The sequence below is a fragment of the Mesocricetus auratus genome, unplaced genomic scaffold (genome assembly GCF_017639785.1).
Source record: "Mesocricetus auratus isolate SY011 unplaced genomic scaffold, BCM_Maur_2.0 Super-Scaffold_100006, whole genome shotgun sequence".
NCBI lineage: Eukaryota > Metazoa > Chordata > Mammalia > Rodentia > Cricetidae > Mesocricetus > Mesocricetus auratus.
In genome coordinates, this window is record NW_024429190.1 from 4581292 (window position 1) to 4601510 (window position 20219).

At 44.1% G+C, this 20219-nt stretch overlaps 1 protein-coding gene across 5 annotated transcripts in view; it reads left to right on the forward strand.

Annotated features, from left to right (window-relative positions):
• Grb10 (growth factor receptor bound protein 10) overlaps positions 1-3709 on the forward strand; it is a 117381-nt gene extending 113672 nt beyond the window's left edge. For all 5 annotated transcript variants that reach the window (XM_040746645.1, XM_013122703.3, XM_013122705.3 and 2 more), the window contains one exon: positions 615-3709. In XM_040746645.1, the coding sequence (XP_040602579.1) occupies positions 615-761 (147 nt within the window). In that variant the 3' untranslated portion in view covers positions 762-3709. The remainder of the gene's footprint in view (positions 1-614) is intronic.
• Positions 3710-20219: the final 16510 nt, after the last annotated feature.

The following is a 20219-nucleotide window of genomic DNA, read 5'->3' on the forward strand; positions in this document are numbered from 1 at the left end:
CCAAGGGTTACAGTTTCTCTCATCCATATGAACCAGGCAGTGGGGCTTTACCATTCTGCCCCCTTCTGTTGTCACTGAACTTAACGAATCACAAAAGATGTTAGACGTTCAGTTCTTCCTCAAAAAAAACCTAACTGTGGTATCATCTGATTTCACGGAAACAGCCACCCAAGGATCCTTAGACTCTTACAGGGATACAGCAGCTGTCTTCTAATAGAGTCAGGTGAACTTCAGGCTGTTCAGGAGATTGGTTCAACCCTTTGACGAGAATAACCGCAGAGTGTAGTAGATGCCCACGTTGGTTGGTGAACTTAGCTTCCCGAGGCTGGTCAGCTAGAAGCAGTTTTAAAATGTGTCTGAACCTCAGAAAGCTGTGCAGCCAAGCCATGACCGGTGGCCTTTGTCCGCCTCACGGTATCACACAGTGTGGTTACAGCACGGGGCCCAGACACTGGCTCCCTACCCACCGTGTCCTCTGACCCACCTTGCCAACTTTGTGTGTGGCTCTCAGGAACAGAACCATGAGCAGGCAAATTTGCCCCTGACCGCAGGCCACGGGGTGTCCCCCAAAATCACATCCTCTAATGTGGCGAGTGCTTTCTGTGTCTCTGCAGTGCGAGGATGATGGGCAGACATTCTTCACTCTGGATGATGGGAACACCAAGTTCTCCGATCTGATCCAGCTGGTTGACTTCTACCAGCTCAACAAAGGTGTTCTGCCTTGCAAGCTGAAGCACCACTGCATCCGCGTGGCCTTGTGACCTCCCTGCCCTGTCACAGAGGCTGGGGGCAGCAACACTGCAACGGAGAAGAGAGGCCTGCATGAGTGTGATAACACACACCCACTCCCCAGCAACTCAGAACATCATGGCTTTCTGATCGGTGCCAACCGACCAACATCAATTAGTTATTGGGCTTCACAAAGATTTGCCACTGCGGATCAGGCAGGGCCACCCCCCTGTGCGTCAGCCATTTAAATTAGGGGAGGGGTGAGATCCAGTGCAAGTGTGGGAAGAAACTGGAATGACAATTTTGATTAGGCCACGTAGGGTGAAAACCGCAGAGAAATTATTGGAAATGAACTCTTGCCCTGGAGTAATCTTGACAATTTAAAACCGCGATGTTTACTTTTTGTATTGATCACGTTTTTTGCACTCCTTCTTCGTTGTCAATGTTGTACTCGGCCTATATGGTAGGAGGGGATGTGGCTTTGCAACCCAGATGAGACAAGGAATTTTGAATTGGCAGACTTCAGCCTGAAAAATTGGTCCCCAAAGTTTTGTCAAGGGCATCCTGCTTTCCACAGGTTGCCACAGTGTAGATTTGGCTCCTACATTATAGACACCCCAGTCCTTCCCATTATACTTGAAACGCTTCTGTTTTAAAAAAGAAAATAAGATAAAATAATGAAATACAAGGTGTCGACCGCAGTTGACACCACGCATGTTTTGTGGACTCAGTCAAGCTGCCACAGTCTGGTCATCATTGTGCTGACGTCTGGTCGTTTATTATTAGTGTGTCTCGTTCTCCATAGTGCAGGAGACCTCATTACTTTGGAAAACTCGCTGTTCTCCAGCACAGCACAGCTGCATGACCTCAGCTTCAGACTGATGTCAGCAAGCCTTCTTGGAACACATTGGTATTCATTGTAGATGGCACCCCGTCCACCTGGGGTGCCCTGTGCCTCCCGTTTTCACAGCCACTGCTGTTGTAGAATAATTGCTGCCTTTGCCTTCTGCGTAGCCTCAGTCATTTCAGCTCACCCACAGGGTGGAGTGGGGTGGCGGGGTGAGAGGCACTCAAGAGAAAATGTCAACTTGTTGGCTTTGTGCTCTGCCACTCTGAGCATCTATGGTGACAGAGATAAGGAAACACTGCAGAGGGCGCCGGCCTAGGCTGGCTTTGAGTCTTTGCTGATGGTCTCTGCTCCCTACTGAAAACCCCCTAAGCCAGCAGGGGCAGGGTATGCAGAGGCTCTGCCTCTGCTGGCTTCGGGTGAGAAGTACCTCACAGTGGTTGTGAACATTGGACAGTTTTGTTTTATTTTTTTTAGCAGCATGATGTTTGCTTCCTCCTCCAAGAGAGGAGTCAGAAGGTGGCTGGAGTTGTCATTGGCTCCCCTGAGCCCCCATGGAGGACCCTCTGTTCTCCCCTTAATGATTTTTATCAGGCATGAGGGTAGCAGACAGGACTCCCTTGAGAAACACAGACAACCGTGGTGTGAACAGGTTTCCTTTCCTGACACCACACCTGACTGGCCCTTTGAACCTGAGCTAGCCACTAGATTGCCAGTCCCGACTTGCGAAGCGCTCCCCAGGGAGCACTTCTGATTGCCTGCGGTTGACGGCACACAGTGGAAGATAGAGGTGACATCGCTTTGTGAGCAGGTCTGCTGCAAGCTGGTCCACAGTATAGAAACACTGTAGTTCACAGACCACGCAACCGTGTTTCCACGAGATGTTTATTACAGCAAATGAAGAATTTTTTTCTTTTTATCTTTTTATCTTTTTATCTATCTTTTATTGTTTTTTTTAGTAAAACATTTTCTTAAGCATAAATGCTCAATTGCATTTCTCTTTCTTTCGCAGCTAGTTAATCATTCAGTTGACAATGAGATAATTCTCAAGTTCATGCCTGGCAGCAGGTTTCCACTAATCTTCCCCTTAGGGACAGATAACGGACATTTCAGTTTTGCCATGTTCATTTCTCTTTGCTGACTTAAGGTCAGAACTTTACAAAACAGACAACAAGCAACTCTAGGGTTTCTTTCTCCAGTTTACACAGACCAGTCCCCACAGTGCATAATCATTTTCTTTTGCCTCTACAGTAGACAGCTAGGAAGTGTATCTCATATTTATAAGTATGCATTTTATTTAAAAGGAAGTATAGGCTTGACTCTGGTTCACAATTTTGTACGTAGCTGGTTTGACGTAGTATTTTGTACTTCCCTAGCCGAAGTGAATTGTTGAAGGCTGCAACCCGCATTGAGTGTAGCAGACTTCAGTGGCCTCGAGCTCGCCAGCCTTTGCACAGGCAGCTGGGAATTCCACCTGAAACAGCTAGTCCCTGGGGTAGTGGGTACCCATCCCCCCTAGCCAGAGACTGAAGGACAGTTGACTTTTATTTTTGTATTTAATTGACATGAATGTAAAGGGGACAGCTCAGGGTTGTTTTGGAGCCTGTTTGACTTTGTAATCTCTGCCTGTGATTTTCTTTTCCAAATGAAAACTCCGAGTAGCCACCAGGACTAAGTTGAGAAGGAAAATGCCAAATGCTTTGGGTTTTTAGAGTTTTAATAGGTAGGCTCTGTTATATTATTAGATGTTAGAGTTTCTGAACGTGTTTTTGTTTGCTTAAACTTTGAAGAAATATGTGCCTCAGCTTAGATGTTTTGTCTCCCCTTTGTGCACTTAAATACCTGACAGTCTGTCCGATCACTGCGCCTCCGAGAGCGCAACTAGCTCATCGTAGATTTGTGATGTCATAGTGCAAACTACAGTGACCGGAGAAATGGCCTGACATGTAAACGCTTTCAGGGAATGCAGAGGGTGTTGATTAACAGACAAAACCTTTATCCCGCGTGCTTTGCTTCACTCTGTGCTATAGCTCTTTGGCTCGTGAACCTAATGTAAACTTTCAGGTATTTTTGTACAAATAAGGGACTGATGTTCTGTTTCTTGTTATTAGAAATAAACATTAATACAGTGTTCTTCCTTTCTGTTGTCTCTTTATTTGCGCCTGTCTAAAACCTGGGCCTGGGGTGGGTAGCTCAGTGGGGAAGAGTGCTTGCTGTGAACACAAGAGAACCAGGTTTTAGATCCCCAGTACCTGAGTTAAAGTCAGGCGAGATTCAGGACCAGCTCAGTTGCACCAGGACAACCTCACCAACCTCGCCCTGCTCGTCCTGTCCCTCCCTCCCCACAAGAAAAAAAAAATCACAGACCTGGGCTGGAGGTTGGTAAAAGTGTTTGTCCCACAAGATGAAAATATGGGTTCCGCCGGGCGGTGGTGGCGCACACCTTTAATCCCAGCACTCGGGAGGCAGAGGCAGGCGGATCTCTGTGAGTTTGAGGCCACGCTGGGCCAAAAGCCTCCAAAACAATACAGAGAAACCCTGTCTCCTAAAAACCAAAAAGAAAAAAGAAAATATGGGTTCTATCCTCAGAAGCCAGTAGCAACCCACACCATTCCCAGTGCTGAAGAAGGAAAGCCAGACCTTTGGGGCTTGCTGGCCAGCCAGTGTAGAAATGTAGTAAGAAGTTGAGGGGCTGTAATGAATGCTCAGCAATGAGAGCACTAGCTGTTCCTCCAGTCTGGTTCCAACATCCACATGACAGCTCACTCCAGTTCCAGGGAATCCGATATCCTTTCCTCACCTTCGAAGGCACCAGGCATGCATATGGTGCACAGACACACGTGCGAGTAAAACACTGCTACCCACCAAATAATACTGCTTTAAAAGAAGTTGGTGGATAGAGAAAATGGTGCGCTCTGCCATCACTGTCCTCAGCCCTCGCGTGAGGGCTCAAGGTGCCCACCCATGTGCTCTAGAACCTTGGCTTGCTACCTTCATGCCTCCTCCGCAGCCTGCGAAAGTGGGTGTTGTCACCTGCAGTGTTTGTAACGCGTGTCATGTGGTTTTAGAACATGAGTCCCCGGGGTTATGGAGATGACTCAGTGGGTAAAGCACTTGGAGGACCAGAGTCTGGATCCCCAGAGCCATCATGAAAGTCATGCAAGTGTGACAGCTTTGTCATCCCAGCGTCCGTGAGGCAATAACACAATCCCTGGGACAAGCTGACTGGCCAGACTAGCCAGAATTGGTGGGCCCTGGGTTCTGTGAAAGATACTGTTTGGATAAACTGAGTAGAGGGTGATCAAGGAAGACAACCAATGTCTGCTTCAGGCCTTGCCACGCACACCACACACACAACTCAAACAGTGCGAATCTACAGTTGCAAGTGTCCCTCGCAAAAACAGGCAGTACCCCTCGTCATGTCATGACGCAGCCCTGTGGCCCTTCACAGGTCTATGATAATGAGAGCCAAGGTGGATGGGGACCACCAGACCAGAGTTTCAAATGTCCTTTGGCCACTCTAAATAGGATGAAGGAGGCCAAACAGAGCATATACATGGGAAGAAAATAAAAAAAGAAATGCTCAGAGTACAACCTGAACTTGATTTCACTACTTAATAAGTTCTTAAAATAAAACTTCTGTGCACATACCTATAATACCGACAGTTGGGAGGCAGAGGCAAAAGGATTAGAATTGTCAAGGCTAGCCTTAGCATCATAGCCAGGAGTCAGCTTGGACTATATGAGACTGTTTCAAAAAGTATTTTTTTCAATGACCATTACAACACTAAGAAGAAGCCAGGCAGTGGTGGCACCCACCTTTAACCCCAGTACTTGGAAGGCAGAGACAGGTGAATTTCTGAGTTCTAGGACAACTTGGTCTGCAGAGTGAGTTCCAGGGCAGCCAGAGCTACATAGAGAAATGTTGTCCCGAAAAACCAAAAACCTAATTAGTTAATTAAATATATATATGAAGAAATGTTTGTTAAATGTAAAACAGTATTTGCTTTTTAAGCAGAAAACTCATTCATACCACATTTTACCTTGGCGCTTGAGACATCCCTCACTCTTAAAGACTGAGAGCAACAATGGGAAAGTGCACCGTAGACAGTACTGGACTTGTCTTAGTTTGTTTTCTATTACTGTGGTAAAACACCATAAACAGAAGCAGCTGGGAGGAAAGGGTTTGTCTCACTTTCTGGCAGCAGTCCTCCACTGTGAAGGGAGACCAGGACAGGACCTGAGTCGGAACCCACGGAGGAGCACTGCTGACTGCCTTGCTTGCACCTCCTGGCTTGCACCTCCTGGCTTGCACCTCCTGGCTTGCTCAGACGGCTTTCTTGCACACTCCAGAACCACTCACCCACGGATGGCATTGCCCACATCAACCAAGAAAATGCCCCACCTACTTGTCTGCAAGCCAGTCCAATGGATGCATTTTCAGTGAATGTTCCCTCTTCCGAGATGACTTTGTATCTAGTTGACAAAATATTAACCAACACAATTGACTCGTCACCTTGACAGCAACCACATCACTATGATACCATAAACTTTCCTTTCTTGTTTGTCTCAAGAACCCATGTTAATATTACAACAGAAGACAAGGCATAGCTTTATAAAGACTTCAACACTTTAAAAAGTTTTCTTTAAAAAACAAAAACACTGTCTCTTAAAAAGTCCAAACTCCACTTATGAGTGAGTAGAGTGACTACACACCATACTTGTCTTTCTGGGTCTGGGTTACCTCACACAGGATGGGGTTTTTCCTAGATATGTCCATTTGCCTGCAAATTTCAAGATGTCATTGGTTTTTGGCTTTTGTTTTTTTTGGTTTTTTTTTTTAACCAGAGATTAGTACCACATTTTCTTTATCCACTCTTTGGTTGAGAGGCATCTAGGTTGTGTCCAGGTTCTGGTTACGAACATAGTTAAGCAAATGCCCTTGTGATATGAGCGTGCATCTTTTGGGTATATGTTCAAAAATAGTATTGCTGGGTCTTGAAGTACATTGATTCCCAATTTTCTGAGAACCCTCCATACTGATTTCCAAAATGACTGTACCACTTTGCACTCCCACCAGCAATAGAGGAGTGTTCCCCTTACTCCACACCTTCTCCAGCCTAAGCTGTAACCAACGTACAACCCCAGAGAAACAAGGTAACAAAGAGGACCATAAGAGAGACATACATGGATTCACCTAGGAAGGAGAAATAGACAAGATCTCCTAAGCAAATTGGGAGTGTAGAAGGGGACAGGAAGGGTGACAGGGGAGAGGGGAGGAGGGAAGGGGAGTGGGAACTGGATGTTTGAGTTGGGGGAAGGACAGAGAGGGAGAGCAAGGAAAGAAATATCTTGATAGAGGGAGCCATTATGGGATTATTGAGAAACCTGGCACTAGGAAAATTCCCAGGAATACACAATGAAGACCCCAGATAAAACCCCAAACAACAGTGGAGAGGGTGCCTGAACTGGCCTTCTCCTGTAATCAAATTGAGGACTATGGTAATGGTCATCATAGAACCTCATCCAGTAACAGATGGAAACAGATGCAGAGATGTACAACTAATCACTGGGCTGAGTTCCCAAAGTCCAGTGCAAGAGCGGGAGGAGGGATACTATGAGCAAAGGGGTCAAGGCCCTCAGGGGGAAACCCACAAGAGACAGCTGACCCAAGCTAGTGGGAGCTCACTGACTCCAGACTGACACCTGGGGAACCTGCACAGGTCTAAACTAGGCCATCCTCAATGCAGGTGACAGTGGATGGCTTAAGCAGTTTGTGGGGCCACTGGCAGTGGACCAGGATCTATCTCTAGTGCACAAACTGACTTTTTGGAGCCCATTTCCTATGGAGAGATACCTTGCTCAGCCTAGACACTGGGGTGTGGAGAGAGCCTTGATCCTGCCTCAATGTAGTGATGGGACAGACTTTGTTGACTCCCCATGGAACACCTTGCCCTCTCTGAGGATCAGATAGGGGATGGAGTTGGGGGGAATGGGAGGACGGGAGAGAGGAGGAACTGGGATTGGTGTGTAATAAACAAACAAAAACTGACAATTCGTGGAAGCCTTGCCAGTCCTCCCCTTACCCTCCAATTACAAACTCGTGAGAAAATAACTGATACAATTAAGTTCCTGATTGTGGAATCTAAACTACAAAAAAAAAAGTCCAAATGTGGGTTCATGTAAAATAAAAATAACTTGCACTCTCTTATTCCAAAAGGAATAGACCAAAGCATAGTCCTGTAGCTCAAAGTCCTGCACCTGGGACACACCTTCCCAGTGGCCTCTCCTGGCATCTCACAGTGCCACGCCTCAACTGCTCTCTATGGCCCTTCACACCCTCAAGACCAGCGGGACCTGGGTGACTCCTACACATGACCAAATTCAGCTGCCATCATGAGGCGCAGCCTTGGTACTCACTAGACCACAGCTTCTGTGTGTTAACCCTGAGGAAATACATCCCTTCGATGATGCTGGTCTCCTCTTAACCACAGTTGATTTCCCAGCTCCAGCTGACCAGCATCAATTGCCCCAGTAAAGCAATGGTTCTCAACCTGTGGCTGTGACCCCTTTGGGGACAAAGGACCCTTTCACAGGGGTCACATACCAGATATCCTGCATATCAGATGCTTACATTACAATTCATAACAGTAGCAAAACTACGGCTATGAAGCAGCAACGAAAATGATGATGGTTGAGGGTCACCACACAAGGAACTGTAGTAAGGGGGCGGAGCATTAGAAAGGTTGAGAGCCACTGCAGAACAGCAAAGGCTTAGCTTCAGTGGTACTGGCCTCTTGTTGATCATGGTGACTCTTCAGCTCCTGGCGACCAGACACCACAGATTCTTACGTTAGATCTATCACAGGCACTACCTTGACAGCATCTTTGAGAGACTCTCACACTTCCTTGAGAAGTGTCACAAGCCAGGCCAGGCTTCCATTGCCCTTTTTAGAACATCTTCTTTTAAACTTCCACAACTGCTCAGTAAGCTTAGAGAACTCAACCGCTTTTCCAGGCCAATGTTCTAAACACTTCCACAACCACCACCACCACCACCACCACACACACACACACACACACACACACACACACACACACACACTGCACCCTGTCAAAAACAAAAAACACAATCGCAGCAACAGTCCACGATTCTGGTGTCTATTCATGGGATAAAACACCGCGCGTGACCAGGCATGGTGGTACACAAGTCTAATCCTAGCACTCAGGAGGCAGAGGTAACCCTGGTCTACAAAGCGAGTTCCAGGACAGCTAGGGCTGTTGTGACACAGAGAAACCTGTCTCAAAAAAGCAAACCAAACAAACAAGCAAACAAAACAAGCAACTTGGGAGGAAAAGGGATTGCTTCAGTTTACAGCTTCCATCGCAAAAGGAAGTCAGGCAGGCCACGGAGGAACTCTGATTATTAGCTTGCTCATCTCGGCTTGTTTTGTTTGCTTTCTTAAACAATTCCTCACCACCTGGCCTGGGATGGCACCACCCACAGTAAGTACAGTGTGTCCTCCCACATCAGCCATCAGTCAAGAAAAGGGCCCACAGGCTTGTCCACAAATCAATCTAAAGGAGGCATTTTCTCACTGGACTCCCCCTTCTTAGATAACTCTAGCTGGTGAAAAACCTTAACTGACACAGGTTTTATGCATCAACCTCCTGTCCACCACAGAGGTGGGACTATATCAAGGCCCTGGAGATCTAGTAGCAGTAGAGAGTGACAAAAGATAGCAATGCCATCTGTCTCACCCCAGCCCCAGAAGGCATCTGCAAGATAAATAGCATGCTTTGATGAGCCATGAAAACCATCTGCAAAAAATAGTGAATATAGGTGTGTTTTTTTTTCTGAACACAGTGTAAACCTTCAAACTCTAAGTTTGATTCCTTGGACAGTTCATGTATGACATTTGTTTGTTTGTTTTTGCTCTTTTAGTTTCTTTTTTGTTTTGTTTTGTTTTTAAGCAGCAGTAAGGATTGAACCCAGGACCTCATGCATGCTAGGCAGGCACTCTACCAATGAACTCTATTTCCAAACCCTTGGCTTGGTTTTAAAGAGCACAATTGTTCATATGTTGGATCCCTTTTACCTTCTGCGTACAGTATCTGCTTTTCCCAAACCCTTTGGCTCTTGTGTCAGTTCAACTCTTTGCAATCCTATCAACTGCTCCTTGATGTCAGTACACAAAATAAATCAGCAAGCCCTGTGACAAAGGGCTGTGTGGAAAGTTCAAGGGCCAAGCAGACAAGTCATTGCAACTTATCATCTCATTAATTCACCCCTCCCACATGTGGACACACACCTTCCAGATGGCTCTCCTGAAATGCTGTCCAATAAACTTTACAACCAAAAAAACATTTTTACTTGGATTTTCCATTGCATATTAATCAGATGTCATTTTAGAGGCTTGTTGTTTGAAATAAAAGTTGCGGCCAATTCACTTAGTAACAAAATCTCTGTTGGAATTACTGCCAAACCTTGGACTCCACTGGTCTCTGTAGATTTAACTGAGCCTGAACTGAAACTGTTGCATTGTTGCCAATAGGTGCTCTCTAGTTAGGTTCATAGAGTTTACATAGATACTGAATATTTACAACCTTCCTTTTCATTATTCCCTAAGTAGCATGTACAAAAATTATTATACAACCTTTCTATTGTATTAGATAGTATAAGTATTCTATTGACAATGCAACGTTTACAAGAGGATATATTTAGGTTATATGCAGATGTGATGCTATTTGGTATACAGAATTTACAGATTTGCGTACGTAAATTTTTTATCTATAGGACATAGATCAAAATGTCCTATAGATAATCTCCATAGATAAGCAGGAACAGTACTGTGTGCGTTCTCATTTATAAACTGATGTCTGTGAGGGGTGAAGCATAGAATGGTAAGGGAAGTACAAAGGTGAGTACCTGGTTAGGGGGGAGATTCATCTGGAAGGCGTGTGATAATAATCATGAAGATGAAGGGGACCACAGGTGGTCTTAGGCTTTGTGTGTTCTGTCCAATGATACCACTAGTCCACAGAACTTTAAATTCGTTTCCATTAATTAGACAATAAATAGGGGCCATGGAGATGGCTCCATGAGTCAAAGCACTTTCTGCACAAGTCTGATGAATTTAGTTCTGATTCCAAGAACTACTGTAAAAAAAAATGTACATGGTACTACCTGGTACCCATCTGTAATCTCAGCACTTCTATGGTGAGTGGGGAAGAAGAGACTGGAGTATCACTTGAAGCCTGTGAGCCAGCTAGCCTGGAAAATAGGCACATAAAAATGGGAAAGATTGCTTGAAAAAAATGTGTAAAACAAGAACAAATGACACTCTGTCTAAAAAACAAGGCAGAAGGCGAGAACAAGAAAGACTGCCTGAAAAAAGTTGGAAGGCGAGAACAAGAGATCCTCTGCTTCAAAACAAGGCGCCAGGTAAGAACCAGAGGAAAAGCAAAGCCTCTGAAATAAGTCATAAGACAAGAGAAACAGGAGAGACTCTGCCTCAAAACAAGTTGGAAGGTAAGACTCAACCCCTGCCAGTTGTCCTCTGACGTTTACTCGTGTACCATGGGTATGAGCACACACACACACACACACATATAAATAATGATCAACATGCACACACATGCATACAATTAATGATTAAAACCATCATAGTCCATACACTCCTGTACTCATAACTCTAAGACAGGAGATTATGAGATCAAGGCCAAGAAATACTCTGTTTTCTGTCCAAAAAGAACCTAAATATATAAAAGGAAAGCTTTAGCCTCAGGGATTCTCCAGTTATATTTTAAGTTCTGAGTAGCAATAAGTAGATAGTGACTCTTGCAGAGTAAAGAGAGAGTATATGCATCATAAAAGGTCCAAATAGCCAGGCGGTGATGGCACACACTTTTAATCCCAGCACTTGGGAGGTGAAGGCAGGCAGATCTCTGTGAGTCCAAGGCAGGCCTGGTCTACAGAGTTCCAGGACAACAAGGGCTGTTACCCAGAGAAGCCATGTCTCAGAAAGCAAAAACAAAAGGTTCCAGTATAGGACATTAGTGTACAGTGTAAGTGAGAAGCTGAGGATAGAAGTGGTGAGGGGTAGACTGAACAGTGGTTCATCTGAGACCCTGCCACCACCATGCCCTATCCAGTCGTTCATCTGTTTCAGCACAGCTTGCCCCTGGACTTGAGGGTAAGGACTCTTCACTTATGGCTGGGTCAGAGTAGTTCACACTATGATGGACGGCCTACTGTCTGTATTGAGTTTGATCTTTTTACTCTCTCTGCTAATAACTGAGTGTCAACACTTTACAGCATAGGTGCATAATGCCTGCAAAATTCAACTGTGTGAGCCTGGTCTTCTCCCCAATGGCCTCAGAGGAGCAAAAACAAACCAAAGCACAACGCCTATTACTTAAATGTCAACCTGTCAAGAAGCAAATGGGAGTCAGAGATCAAAAATATAATTTGATCTCTCTCAAGCTAGGCACCGCTCCTCCATTGCCCTCATGGGGACTCTCTGAAGACTGGATTGTCTCAGTCTAGAACACACTGGCCTTACATAGCCAACTGACGCTACTGCAGGGGTGAAAGGAAAGTGTTGGTTGGCAGAACTTCTCAAAAGATTGCCTTGCAGCATGTGGTAGTGGGACACACCTTTAATCCCAGCACTTGGGAGGCAAAGACAGGAGACACTCCGTGAGTTCAAAGCCAGCCAGCCTAGTCTACAAGGCAGGTTCCAGGATAGGCTCCAAAGCTACAGAGAAACCCTGTCTCAAAAAACCAAAAACAAACAAAAAAGATGGCCTTGCCTTGGCAACTGCATTTGAAATAATCCAGGGTGTGGCTCAATGGCAGAATGACATTAATTAATTAATTAATTAATTAATTAATTAAGTTAAAGCAGACTTTATTCTACACAATTCAAAAGTTATTTGGGCAAGAACATAGTGGTGTTGCTGTTTTGTTAGTTAAGATAGATAGGCCAGCCGGGCGTTGGTGGCGCACGCCTTTAATCCCAGCACTCGGGAGGCAGAGGCAGGTGGATCTCTGTGAGTTCAAGGCCAGCCTGGTCTACAGAGCGAGTTCCAGGACAGCCTCCAAAGCCATAGAGAAACCCTGTCTCGAAAAACCAAAAAAAAAAAAAAAAAAAAAAAAAAAGATAGATAGGCCAATTTACCTTGTCAGCCTCTTTCAAGTTTGAGAGATTCAAACACAACTCACCCTGCTACCAGTCAAACCGCAAAACATTAGCCACATGTCACTCAGCCCTTCTAAATTCACTCAATCTCCATTCCACCAAATGGTTGCAGCCCCTTACTGTTCCGATAAAACAGTGTTGGCCTGTTGAGACTGAGTCTATCTGCTTTTCTGCCTCATTTTCCTTACAAATGGGGCGGGGGAGCCAAATTGTCTCTATTTGCAGATGATCTGATATGATACATAAGAGATCTCAAAGATTTCACCAGCAAACATCTAGAAGTTTCACAAAAGTGGCATGATACAAAATCAACTTACAAAAATCAGTAGCCTTTCTGTAAGTGAACAACAAATACTCTGAGAAAGAGATCATGGAAACACTCCCATTCTCAATAGACGTATTAAGAGAAGAAAAAGAGGAAGGAGGGAGGGAGGCAGGAAGGGAGGAAGGAAGGAAGGAAGGAAGGAAGGAAGGAAGGAAGGAAGGAAGGAAGGGAAAGAAAGGAAGGAAGAACAAAAGAAAGAAAGAAAGAAAGAAAGAAAGAAAGAAAGAAAGAAAGAAAGAAAGAAAGAAAGAAGCAGCAGAGAATAAATGCTGTTGAGGAGGTGGTTAGGGGGAACTCTGTTTCACTGTTGATGGGATTACAAACTAGTCCAGCCGCTATGGAAATCACTGTGAAGCAGTCTCCAAAAAGCCAAAACATAGATATACCTCATGATACATCTATAGAACTCCTTCCATATGCCTCACAGAATCCTACAGCAATGCTTTCTTAGGCATGCTCACTGCTACTCTATTGACAATAGCTAGTAGAGAGAAGCAGCCTAGATGCCCATCAGTCGATGAATGGATAATGAAAATGTAGCACACACACAATGGAGTTGAGTGCTAATGAAAACTGAAACCATGAAATCTGGAAATAAATGGATGGAGCTGGAAAATATATTAAGTGAGGTAACCCAAACCCAGAAAGTCAAATGCCACATGTTATCTCTTATTTGTGGCTCCTAGCTCTAAAGTTTTAGGCTTGACTTTGTAAATTTGCAGTGAGTGTAGAAGCTGGGAGAGTAGAAATTGTCAGGTCTGAAGAAAACTCCATTTCCCCAGATTCCGGTGATTAGACAAGAGCCAGCATTCCTCAGGAACTTGTGAAACTGGTTCTTCCTTGCCAAAAGGAGTCATTCTCCTTATCAATAGCAAAAGGGAAGTATGGCTCTCCGTTACCACATGCCTTTGGCGCCTGTCGACAAATCAGTTTCGGCTAGCCTGTCAGCCCCCTCCGTACACTTGTCATAGACTTCAAAGCCTCCGCTACAGCTCACAGGCTTCCTTTCTCCCAGGTACCCACTCCCTTGTAACCTGGAGATCCCCTCTCAGTTCTCTCGAGTAGACAGCCTTGGCAGTGTGGGATAAACTTTTCCCTCTTCCACCCAAGAGAGGTGGTTTCTTCACTGAGCCCCTCTCATTCAGAAATGAACCACTGGAGAGGCAGGGGGAAGGAACTCTGAAGAAAGGAAGAGTAGGACAAGGGTGCTGTGGCAAGGAGAAGGGGCAAACCAGGAGAGACTTAACTAGCTCTGTGTGTGTGTGTGTGTGTGTGTGTGTGTGTGTGTGTGTGTGTGTGTCACAGAGGAAGGCAACCTAAGGAAATTTGAAAGAGCCATAGGGAGATCCATTATTTTATAAACTTACTTAAAATTAATACATGATAAATACATATATAAGTCTGTGTATAAATGAAGCCACCCATACTGAAGAGTAGTGTCCTCCCATGAACCAGAGACTATGTAACAAAAACCCCAGAACCAGGTAAGAGTTGTTTGACATGGGAGTCCAAGAGACCAACCCTTCTAAGCAGTATAGGCTACTGCGAATGCACTATATGGTTTGCTTCCCAGTGCTGTCATAAACACTATGACCACAAGGAACTTGGGGAGGAAAGGGTTATCTCAGCTCAGAGTTTATAGTCCATCATGGAGGGGAACTTGGGTTAGGAACCTGGAGGCAGGAAATGAAGCCAGGAGACCACACAGAAGAACTTACCCCTCCTAGTTCACTCAGTTTGCTTTCTTTTATAACCTAGATCCAGCTGCCCAGAGTGGAACCACCCACAGTGGGCTGAGCCCTCCCGCCTCAATCATCAATCAAAAAAAACAAAAAAACAAAAAACATGCCCTCCAGGTTTACCTACCGGCCAATCTTATGAAGGCATTTTCTCAGTTGAGTGTCTTTCTTCTCAGATGACTCCAGTTTGTGTCAAGTTAACAAACCAACATGTTTGTTTGTCCCTATTACTGAAGATATTACACATTTAGGTCACATGACTTGAAAAAGAATCGAGGTAGTGCTGACCTGAAAGCCCCCTCCCTGGGGACTAGCTGCAGGCAGGCAGCAGGGCAGAAGAGTTATCAACAGTGCTCTCCAGAGACTATAGCCAGTCTGGCAAGATACTCCCAACAGTACATAGTGGGGTTTGCCAGCGGCTATCTAACTGGACGTGCTAAGTAGGAGGGTACACATGCCTGATCCTATAAACCCTACGAAGAAGCCACAACAGGCAAGGTCATAGACCCTAAAGGAGAACCTATTCCTACAAATTTGCTAAATTAGTATATAGGTACAACTGCTTTCTAAATATGTATCCTTACATCCATGGGTGAGTACAGCTCTCATCCTTCATCAAAGTAGCTATTATAGATCAAAGAGGCTATTATAGATATCTACAACTGGTCAAAAAGCAGTGACTAATTGACTAAGGGGCAACAGGCCCCAGCTGGGACATCTACCCTACATCACAGATCAGAAAGCGACACAGATCAGAAAGCGACACAGGGTACACTGGGAGAGAAGGATGATGGGAGCTAGGAGACTGAGATGACTACAGAAAGATGGTGAATTTTCAGCAACCCATGAATTCCCAACAATGCGGTCACCTGTGCAGGATCTTCACAAGAGCACACAAGTCAACATGCCAACATGTATGGGGGAATCTATTAATGCACCCCATAGAATAAGAGCTGCAGGCCATCAATGGCTACTCCTCAGGAGAGGACAACAGTGAGCCCCTGCTATGTTTCTCAGGCCTGCACAATCAAGCCTAAGCACATGGACTTACAGGCAATATGTTGGTCTGTCTGTCTATCTGTTTCAGCAATAGCTATAGACGAGGTCATAAGTTTGACAGGGAGTAGTGAGGGAAGAAGGAAAGGACTTGGAATTAGTAGAAGAGACAAAAATGACACATTGTGACTGGTATATGAAATTTTCCTAAAATTAAAAACTAGCCGGGCGTTGGTGGCGCACGCCTTTAATCCCAGCACTCGGGAGGCAGAGGCAAGTGGATCTCTGTGAGTTCGAGGCCAGCCTGGTCTACAGAGCGAGTTCCAGGACAGCCTCCAAAGCCACAGAGAAACCCTGTCTCGAAAAACAAAAACAAAAAAAAGTAAAAAGTAAAAACTAATAACCATGGGTACAAGTGGCTGTCTATGGGAGTTGCCTTCTCTAGATTTCTGTAATTACTGTTTAATCCTAATTTTCAGATTGGACGAATCATGGACTCCTCTACTTCAATAGAAAAAGATCACTACTCAGCCGCGCATGGAGACTCACACCTAAAATCCTAGCACTTCAGAGGCAGAGGTAGCAAGAGAAGTACTGCAGCTCTATAGTGAGTTCAGTCCAGTCTAGACTCCATGAGACCAAGAGAGAAAGAAGTGGGTGGTGTTGCCTCTTTATAGAGGCTTTGAAGGCTTTTGCTAGTGTAAGAAAGATGTGACATATTGCGGCACAGGGTACACACGAATGCGCTTGAAACTAAGTTTCAGAAAATAGCATTCTCACTATTAGATGCAATATTCCTTTCTGCTCTTAAAAAATAAAAATAAAATAAAAGAGGCTGATCTTAAGACCTTCAAAACTCATGACACACTGGTAAGCTAAGGCCAGCAATTTGTAGGACACTGAATGAAACAGAATGTGCGGCCCATAAACATACTCATGCAAATATAGCAAATATAGATAGGCAGCTGGTCCTTGACAAAGGAGAATGCAGCAAAGAGAGCAGTTTTGCATGGAGCAGTACTAGGGCACATGCACAGCCATGTGCAATCCACCGGTCAGCAAAGACACAGACCTGAGACTTTACACTATTTTCAAAATCAGTTCAAAATGCATCACAGACTTAAAGTCCAAATACAAAATTATAAAATTCCTAGAAAATCCAAAAACAATTCTAAGTGACCTTGGGTTTAAGGCTGATTTATTTGTTTGTTTGTTGATGCAACAACTAAGAAAAATCCCAGCCGGGCAGTGGTGGCACACGCCTTTAATCCCAGCACTCAGGAGGCAGAGGCAGGCGGATCTCTGTGAGTTCGAGGCCAGGCTGGTCCGACAGCCTCCAAAACAAGACAGAGAAACCCTGTCTCGTAAAAAAAAAAAAGAAAAAAAGAAAGAAAGAAAGAAAGAAAGAAAGAAAGAAAGAAAGAAAGAAAGAAAGAAAGAAAGAAAGAAAGAAAAATCCCTACAAGAAAAAGAAAAAGCTAAGATGGGCTTCATTAAATTAAGCTTTTCTCTGCAAGGACTGGGGAGATGTCTCAGTAAGGCAGTGTTTGCCAGGCACTGTAATTTGTACCTGCAATGCCAGTGCTCTAACTGTAAGATGGGAGCTAGAGACTAGGAGAATCCCTGGAAGCTCACAGGCCAGATAGAGCATGACATACATATGAGCAAACAGAAGAGAGACTCTGTCTGAAGACGGAGGGCAAGGACTGACCTCCACACGTGCACCCTGGTACATGCACACCTGCACTCACCACATGTGCAAAAGTTACATTACAATTTTTAATTTTCTCTGAAAGAGCAACTGAGTTCATATTTTTATCAGGTCCTGGTTAGGGTAGTTTTTCTTGGAAAATTTGATTCCCTTGGCATTCCTCCTCTGTGTATTCAGTTGCAGTGTTGGTACTGTAGGGCAGCTCACCCTTCTACTCTAAAACCATCTCTCTAGGTAAACCTGTACTCACAGCCTTGCTCCTGTAACACACTGATGGCATGAAACCCAGTCATCCCACCTCAGGGACAGCATCTACTGCAGCATGTGCTATCTTCTGCTTCCCTGGGTCACCGCAAGGTCACATTACATCAACAGTTCTCAGCCATCATCGTGTTCCCACCAGAAAACATGAGCAATACATGGAGACACTTATGGCTGTCACAATGAGGTTGAGTGGTACCTAATGAACAAAGTCCAGATGTGACTGAACACCCTACAATGCTGAAAGAGTTCCCTCCATACTCCCTATCTTGCCAATGGTGCTGACATGGTGTTTTTGTGTGTCAGTGTCACTGGAAAAGCATGCCCAGATAACAGGTACTATCGCTCGATGCTTTTCTCTGTCTTGTCCAGTCCCCCTGCACTGATTTCTCTCCTGCTCTTAGACTTAATATTAATTGCAAACTGTTTGGCCTGTTAGCTCAGGCTAATTATTAACTAGCTCTTACAACTTAAATTAAATCATTTCTATTATTTTATATATTGCTACATGGCTGTGGCGTTACCTCACATCTTGCTTCTCTGGTGTCTGCTGGCATCTCCCGTACTCTGCCTTCTTTTTCCCCTGTATCTTTGCTTGGATTTCCCACCTGGCTCTTTTCTGCCCGGCCATTGGTCAAATCAGCTTCTTTATCAACCAATGGTAATAAAATATATTCACAGCATACAGAGACACATCCCACATCATCTCCCCCTTTCTGTCTAATTAAAAAGGAAGTCTTTTTAGCTTTAACATTGTATCTGACAAGTATTAAACAAGAATTAGTTATAGTCCATTTGTATTATACAAAATTAAAGAAAATACTCTTACCACCCATCTTATCTTTGTGAGTCTAAAGTTTCATCTTTTATCATAACTAAGGAAAACTATAATTATAACTATCTAGTCTTCAACTCCATCAAAGACTCCAGAAGAGTGAAATATTACCTAATGAAAAGGACATCAGACTGCCTGGACAGTCACCCAAAGTTCCTCTGCAACATTGGAACACTCATCATTGGCCTACAGGCCTACCGTGTCTGACAGATTTATCTGTGAAGCAGGATTTTCTGAAGGGCTGTCCTACCTTGTCTTGGAAAAGTTCAGCAGTCCTTTGTTTTGTGTCCTGCTTGTCACATTTGGGCAGCATACTGTCAGCAGTCAAGACAAGGGCAGTTTCTTCCCTGGTGGCTACCTTTTGCCACAAAGAAATTTACCCCATATGGTATTTTCTTTGATGCCTATCATCTTCTTTGAAGTAGATTGGTATTTCCAGGATCAGGCATGTCTCTCTATCAAGAAAAGTCTAAATTCTTTTGTTGTTGTTGTTGTTTGTTTTTGGAGACAGGGTTTCTCTGTAGCTTTGGAGGCTGTCCTGGAACTTGCTTTGAAGACCAGGCTGGTCTCGAACTCACAGAGATCCGCCTGCCTCTTCCTCCCAAGTGCTGAGATTAAAGACATGTGCCACCACTGCCCAGCTTAAGTCTAAGTTCTTAAAATATTTTAAATGCATTTTCTGAAGGTCTTTGAAGTGTTTGAAGATAGACTATCTATCTGAAACATATTTTTGTATACCTAGAAAGCATAACTAACTTGACTATAATTTTGACTATTATAGATGACTATCTATTAATCTGTATTTCTTAATTATACATTACATTTTTAATTGAGCTATAAAAACACAATACCTTAAACAAGAGTAGAAATACACATACACACACACATACATATATATATTATAACAAAATTAACTTTAGATTTGTATCAACAAACTAAAATCTATATGGATGTAAAATATGCAAGATTAACAGTTGCTTTTTGGGTTAAAGTACATTTAATAATCCACCCTTTTCCCCATTATAACAATCTATCCTTTTTCTTCACCCTTTCTATATCATACTCCCTTTCTTCTTTAGGAAGAGGTTGACTATGACCAATAACCATTTGTAACCAGACCCCCTAAACAAAGACAAGCATCCCTCATTCATTTTGGGGGGAATGTGGAAGTAGTTTTGTAGGCTACTTCCTGCTGATTGGGGTGCTAGTAATCTTATGGTGTCCCTGAGAGAATTTAGGATTATGGTCAAGTCCTGACTGGAGTATTTTGTGAGGCTGGATCATCTCAGACAATCACCTTGAAGCCATTGTTCATGTAGAACCCAGAGGAAACTGCAACAGAGGCACCAAGAGACATTGGATCATCTGGGCCATCTGCTCCCATCAGAGATATTTCAGGGGCTCTTCCTCCATCAAACCTGATTTTTCTTAACCTGGAATGAATCCAGAGCCTCTTATGTCCTATGGAAACAAAAGTATCTTCTCCAAAATAAAATATCTTTTGACTTAAATTGTGAAGTCAAGGCACTTTCAAAATATATAGGTTGGATTAATCCAGCAGCATTTATAATC